The 7,500-nt window shown below is 36.1% G+C and overlaps 1 protein-coding gene across 7 annotated transcripts in view; it reads left to right on the top strand.

Annotated features, from left to right (window-relative positions):
• Positions 1-2,914: 2,914 nt before the first annotated feature.
• LOC124429882 (protein madd-4) overlaps positions 2,915-7,500 on the top strand; it is a 189,218-nt gene continuing 184,632 nt past the window's right edge. For 4 of the 7 annotated variants that reach the window (XM_046975737.1, XM_046975719.1, XM_046975729.1 and 1 more), the window contains exon 1: positions 2,951-3,766. In XM_046975737.1, the coding sequence (XP_046831693.1) occupies positions 3,746-3,766 (21 nt within the window). In that variant the 5' untranslated portion in view covers positions 2,951-3,745. Of the gene's footprint in view, positions 3,767-7,500 lie in introns of all 7 variants that reach the window. The other 3 variants (XM_046975697.1, XM_046975688.1, XM_046975708.1) reach the window with 3 other exon arrangements.

Raw genomic sequence — 7,500 nt, 5'->3', positions numbered from 1 at the left:
CATCGATATTCAAATTCGATCGTCGTCTCATCCGATCGTAAAAGAGACAAGAGAAAAGAGAAATCGGACCAGGAAACTGACGGATCTAGCAATCTCCCTTTGTCCTTCTATTATTCATTCTCGTTCGATCTGTTTTTCACGATTATCGTGGGAATTCTTTTTGGAAAATGGAAAAGAAAAAACGGGGAAGAAAAAAATAAGGTGAGAAGAGAAAAAAGAAGAAAGAGAAAAAGAAAGGGGAAAGAGAAAAGGAAAGAAAAATGAAGAAAAGAAAAAGAAATTTCATAGATGACTACCGATATCGTCCCTTTAATTCCGGCATACGAATTCTGAAGATACATATATATATATATATATATATATATATATATATATATATATAAGTCAGGGATTTCTCCCTAATGCTTTTCCACCGCCCCCACCCGTCTCTTTTCGGCTGTTAATTAATTAATCGTTTAATCTTATAACTTTAATCATCGCGAACGTACGATTTATTACGAGCTATGATATATCTATCGTTATGATATATTCTAATATTAAAAGGAGTAATACGTCGAATGCGTTCTTTCGTCGTATTAAATTTGTACGTATTTGTTCGTTCGATATATAAAAAGGAGGTGGGGGCGGGGGGATGGAAGAAAGTTTAAGGAGAGAGAGAGAGAAAAAAAGTGAAAGGGTTGAAAGGGAAAAGAAAAAGAGAGATAGAAACAAACCAAAAAATAGAAATAGAGAAGGATTTTCCTTCCGACGTTTAGACAACGTTTAGACAAAAGACATACACGAATGAACTCGAACGAGGCGTCCAAACGTTTGGTGGTAATTTTCTAGAGCGACATACTTTTTTCCTTTTCTTTTTTTTCTTCTTCTCTCTCTCTCTCTCTCTCTCTCTCTCTTCTCTTTCTTTTTCTTTTTTTCTTTTTCTTTTTTTTTCGTCGAGCTCTATCCATCCCGATCCGTACTCTTTCTCTTAACCGTCCGTCTCAACGTTTCTCTCGTCGTTCCTGCATTCTTTCATCAACCTCGCCCCCCTCCTCATTCTCCATCCCCCATCCCCAACTCCCTACCCCTACATTGTCTCTCATTCACCCTTAGGCAACACTTTATACCTAGTACCTTCTTCGTCTCGAAAGCCTCGTATATGACCGACCGTTCTCTATATCGTCTACTAACCGTGTCTACTTATGTCTGACTGACGATGGATAAAATTAAAACGATTTTATATCGAATTGGTTAGCTTTCTTTTTTCTTTTTCCTTTTTCTCTTTCTTTTTTTTTTTTTTCTTTTCCTTTTTTTCCCTTTTTGTATTTAAATATCAACATTACGCTCATCGATTTGAATCCTTTAATATAGATGTTTAATTTGAAATATGCTAAGTATGTAAGAAACGTAATGTAACGTTACTTGCAAAAGTATATACAATATGTATGTATATATGTATATTTACACATATATACATATATCTAATATATATATATATATATATATATACATATGTCAAGGTATTTAATATTAACGAAATAAATTTTTGGATAAACATGTTATAGAACCTGAAGAATTTGGGATTTTAAATTTTCATTAAAAGTAGGTAAGAATTTGTCCAAAATATTCGATGGTACTTTCTCTCTCTCTCTCTCTCTCTCTCTCTCTCTCTATATATATATATATATATATATATATATATATATATATATATATGTCCTGTACAAATATTTTTTCACGTTACGATACTGGATCACCGGAAGCTCGTAAATGCTTTTAACTTTTTTTTTCTCTCCATTCTCTGTTCTTTCTCTCTCTCTCTCTCTCTCTCTCTCTCATTTCTTTGTGTTTATCCGTCTCTCTCAGTCGCTTCACTCCAATGTATCACGAGGCACCCCTCGGCAGTAGCTCGTTCCACTTTTACGCCTCGCGCAAATGTGGATGGCCATTCACGATATTCACAATGTGTCTCATCTTTGATAATAAATTTTTAATGGCGAGTCGACGCTTCAATCCACGGCGGATAGCGCAGTTCAGAGGAGTAGCTACGCGAGAAAAGCCATGAAGTCAACAGAATTCTCACTAACGTGAGCGCGTTCATTAACGCATATGGTGGATATGTATAAGAAGTGACTTTCCATGTATATGCATATGTACATATATACATATATCTAAATACATGCATGAATACACTCTGGTCCGATCTAAAGAAAATCTAACAAACTCGTACGGAACAAGGTGATTAAATAGAAAATAAAAGGAATAAAAAAGAAAAAGGAAAGAAAAAAAAGGGAAAAGGAAAAGAAAGCATTCGCAAAAGATTCGTAATTTAATTAGAAGCCACATAGGAAAAGCAGCGAATAAGGGATGCTTAAAATTTTGCAGACAAGGAGTTTGAGAAACAGAGAGAGAGAGAGAGAGAGAGAGAGAGAAAGTGAGTTTGGAGTTTGATCGGCTTAGCTCGGTTGTATGTTATTCGTTTTCTTTATCTCTCTCTTTCTCTCTCTCTCTTGTTTTTTCTGGCCTTGCTCCTACGTCACTTTTTTTCCACCCTCGGTCAACTAGAAGAGGAATCCGTCGTAGGAACGCAATGGGGGGTGAAGGATGGTGAAGATGCGGTAGCATCGCGGGGGTTGAGTATCGGTCGCGAGGTTACTAGATGGTGGAAGGGTGGAGAGTGCGGAGGAGGAATTCTCTCCCTTCTTTCTTCTCCACCACCACCACCACCACCATCACCATCACTACCACCACCACCACCACCACCACCACCACTACCACCACTACCACCACCACTACTACACTAACATCGCCACTACTACCACTACTTCTACCTCTACCTCTACCTCCTTCTCTGCCTCCTCTTCTACCACCTCCTTCTCCTCCTCCTCGTCCTCGTCCTCCTCCCTGCTGACACTTCACCCCACTCCTAGTCTGTCGGGCGCCAACGTCGGCCGCTTTCGAGACGTTAAGGCCGACACTCGCGCGGCGCACTTCGGCCGGACGACATCGGATCCGCGAACGCGAGAACACGTGCGTTTCTAGTTCCCTGTTATTTTATATATTTATTTATCTCTTTGAATAATCTCGAAAAATTAAAATAATCAATAAGTATATATATATATATATTTATATATATATATATTTATATATATACGTATACATATAGAAGATATTTTTATTGATTCTAAGTGACGTATCCATTTAAAACTGTTATTACAAATTGATTCTTTATTTTCGTTTATTAAAACAAACATTTATTTCTTTATTATTTATCATCTCCTTTTATTTCCTTTTCTTTTTTAACTTCTTCCTCTTCTTCCTCCTCTTCTTCTTCTTCTTCTTTCTCTTTTCGATAACTTGTGTATTATAAAGTGAGACGATGTGTGAGTGAGACAGTTTATTAAAGTCTTTTATTCTAATCTCTTTTTTTTTATTGGTGTGTGAAAGAAGAGAGAAAAAGAAAGAAAAAGAGAGAGAGAGAGAGAGAGAGAGAGAGAGAAGATATCATCATCTTCTTCTTCTTCTTCTTCTTTTCCACCTCCATGCGCTTTTCGTTCATGCTGAAAGCTTGCACGAGGTGGAAACTCGGAGATCTTTGACGAGAGAGTTCAGTTGAAAGAAGGAGTTGCCTCGGAGAAGTAATTAATTGAGCGCAAAGAAGGAGGGTGGTGGTGTGGAGGTGGCGGTGGAGGAGGTGGCGGCTGTGGTTGGAGAAGGACGAGACTCATAAAGGACGTCCTTCCACATAGGAACCACGAAGATAAGGATGGGGTTTTACGTCATCTTTGTAAGTACAAAATAGTCTTCTTTCTCTTTCTTCTTTTCCTTTTTTTTTCACCCTAAGTACGCGATAATCCAAATCACCCCAACATTTTTCTTATACATTTACCTATACATATATATATATATGTGTGTGTGTGTGTGTGTGTGTATGTATAGTTTTTTTGGTCATTTGTTTATTTCTTTTCCTTTCAGTCCAAGTTTTACGTTCTTTTCTTGTTTTCATTTGCTTTTGACAACTTTTTTTCTATTATCTTTTCGTTTTTTTTTTCTTTTTTTTTTCTTTTCCATTTCACCAGAATCCGTCGTTGTCGTCGTCGTTTTCGAAGAACAGAAGTTTTTGTTGACGATAATGTTTTTTTCTTTTGCAAATTTTTTTTCTTTTTTGTTCGTTCGTCCTTTTATTCCTTCTCATGTCATCTTCCTCTCTTCCTCTCTCTCTCTCTCTCTCTCTCTCTCTCTCTCTCTCTCTCTCTATTTTTCTCCATCTTGAGAGTTTACCGGTCTTCAATTCGTACGAGTTTCTCTGGATTTTCAACTTACCTCAAGTTTCTCTGTTTCTCTCGTGAAGATCAAAGAAGACCACGTCGCTTTAATCTGCCAATGACGAAATACCGTGCATCTTCCTTCATCTTATTTGACTTTGCTATCGTTCTCTCTCTCTCTCTCTCTCTCTCTCTCGCTCTCTTTCATACTCGTGCTCGTAGTCTCGTACCTTTTCATCGTAGTCCTTGTCCTCATCTCTTGGGTATAGCGTTCGTACGACTTTGAAATGCTTTCTGCGTGTCCTTCTACGACAGCTGCCTCTTTTTTTCCCTCCCTTGAGAACGGAAGATGGAAAAATTAACGTCGGTGCCACGTGATTCTACTCTCTTCGGGCGAGAAACGCGAATCGGGTCATACGGCTGATGCACGCGATCTCCTTTGCATTTTTTCTATTTCCAAACCAAATTCTCTCTCTCTCTCTCTCTTTCTCTCTTTTTCTCTCTCTCTTTATATATACATATATTTTTTTTTGTCTCTTTCTTTCTTTCTTTTTTCTTTCTGAATTATTAGAAACTTTTCTCTTTTTCTTTTCGATAATAATTTCTTTATTTTTAATGCGTATGATTACTATCCACCACCACCACCACCACCACCACCACCACTACTACTACTACTACTATTACTACCATTACTACTATGGTAAATCTCGTTAGACCAACGCTCGACCACTCGTGAAATCCCTCAGGATTAAGCTCGTCGATCATCGACTTCTGGCTCGTATATAAACAAAGGACCGATTGTTCACAAGCTTCGCTTTAAAGCCGAAGATCAAATTTCGGTCTAATGTATTATGTCAAAGGAAGATCGTCGTCGGTTTTGCGCGCATAGATCGTAATCAGGTGATAACTTTATCCGTTAAGATACCTTGTCCTTTTTTTTTCTCTGGTTCTATGTTCATGGTAATTAACGTTTCATATATATGTATATATATATATATATATAAAATGTTAATTACTACGTATATATAATATATAAAACATCGACAATCGACGAAGGATCATCGGCTACATATGATGAAGCGAGCATGAGCAATAATACAAATTTTCATGTTAAATTAAATAAATATATATATATATATATATATGTTTTTTGTTTTGATTAAAATTAAATATAGACGATCAACTTTTAATCGTTTATATCGGACAATAATAAATTTATGAGATAAAATTAATTTTTTATAACGACGTCATAGAAAAACCTTGTTTACATTCGGTTTACCTTCGGATTATTGATAAACAAAGTTTTGCTATCGATCATTAGAAGGATGCTTCGTATACTTCAAATATGTCAAGTGACATCGATTCTTTTAGAGAGAGAGAGAGAGAGAGAGAGAGAGAGGAAAGTGGACAATACGACGAGCGAATAAAAAGAGAAAGAAAGAAGTTGGTCGAAAAGTTAAAGAAAAGTCTTTCTCGGGTAATAGTAACAGTAATAGTAATGGTAGTAGTGGTATTGATGATAGTGGTGGTGGGTAAAGGTGGTGGTGGTAGGCGAGGAAAGAAAAAGCTTTGCCGTTTCTTTTCGCGGTTGCAGCCCTGAAGAAATTCCTTGTGTATGTGTGTGTGTGTGTGTGTGTGTGTGTGTGTGTGCAAGGTACGAATCCTAAAATACGAGAAGTACAACGGCCTGCCTCCTTGCCGTTTTCCTTCGTAGTTTTCCTAGAGCGTAGACTATTTGGTCCGGAAAAGTCACGAGCACCTTACGAACCTTCTTGAAATGGTACACATACACACATATTTATATATATATATATATATATACACACATACATAGGTCGGAGGGTGTGTAGTCCTTTTTCCTTCTTCTCTTTCTCCTTCTTCTTCTTCTTCTTCTTCTTCTTCTTCTTCTTCTTCTTCTTTTCTTCTTCTTCTTTTTCTTTTAAGTGCGTTTGCAATCGAGCATTTTTCACGAGTCTCTGAACGAGATCCTTTCCACGTATTCTTACCTTTCTATTTTTTTCTTTCTTTTTTTTTTATTTCTTTTTGGTTTTTCTTTTTTAATTTTTTTGTTTCGAGAAATCTTGTAAAAATCTAGAACGAACCACGAATCACGAATTCGTTAACAATTCGATAAGACGATTAGAATTTGCCTTTGACAAAGGAGATTATAAATTCGTTGTCATTTCGAAAAAGAAAAGACCTTTTTTTTCTTTTTTTCTGTCCCGAACGAAAAGTTACTATCTCATAATTATATTTATGCGATACTTTTAATCTTAATCGTTATTAAAATTTTCAATGTTCATTACGATCGATAAGTCTCTTTTTCTCTTTTTCTTTTTTTCTTTTCTTTCTTTCTTTCTTTCTTTCTTTCTTTTTTCCTATCTCTGTCATTGAACTTTCATCCTCTGTTCGGCGAATAATCTTTTAATTTAAGAAAAATCAGTGGAAAAAAATTTCTTATACATTCGCGTTTTGCGCTTTGAGTACGATCGTATTAATATTCTCTATTGTTGAAAAGACAGTGGAAGAAGAAATTATTTAGTAGACGATATAGTTTAAGTTTTATCGATCGATCAAAAGAAGAACGTTCGATTAATATTCGTCTTCGTTCACAATATTCATGATCTAACTAATTTCTCTCTCTCTCTCTCTCTCTCTCTCCCTCTCTCTCTCTTTATTTTTTACTCTTTATAGTATCATCGAGCAAAATTTTCTTATCGAATCTATTTACGAAGAATTAACTAAAACTCCTTTAAACTAACTCCTCTAACTAATTTTTTTATTCGACATATGAGATTTTTTTATACGACACGAGAATAATAATTTTTCTCTCTCTTTTTTCTTTCTTTTTTTTTTTTCTTTTTCTTTTTCCTTATAGCGATTAATAAATAATATCTCTCATGTTAAAAGTCAAAAGAGAGAGAGAGAGAGAGAGAGAGAGAGAGAGGGAGAGAGAGAGGAAAAGAGATAAAGAAAGAAAGATAAAAGAAGACCGTACGTTTTCACCTTCAAAGAAAGAATACTTTGTGCATTGTTATTATCCGCTGATTTTGTTCGGCCACCCTCGAAGACGTTGTGGCATAGTATATATATATATATATGTATGTTAGAGGTACGAAGGCGTTTCGTCTCAACGAGAGAACCCTATTGTCATTTCGTACTTGTTTGCGACCGAGACTCTCCTACCTTTCTCGTATACCTGTTTCAAAGATGAAGATCCCTCTTTCTCTTCTCTCTCTCTCTCTCTCTCTCTCTC

This window comes from Vespa crabro, chromosome 1 (assembly GCF_910589235.1).
Source record: "Vespa crabro chromosome 1, iyVesCrab1.2, whole genome shotgun sequence".
NCBI lineage: Eukaryota > Metazoa > Arthropoda > Insecta > Hymenoptera > Vespidae > Vespa > Vespa crabro.
This window is presented reverse-complemented; position numbering and strand designations above follow the sequence as displayed.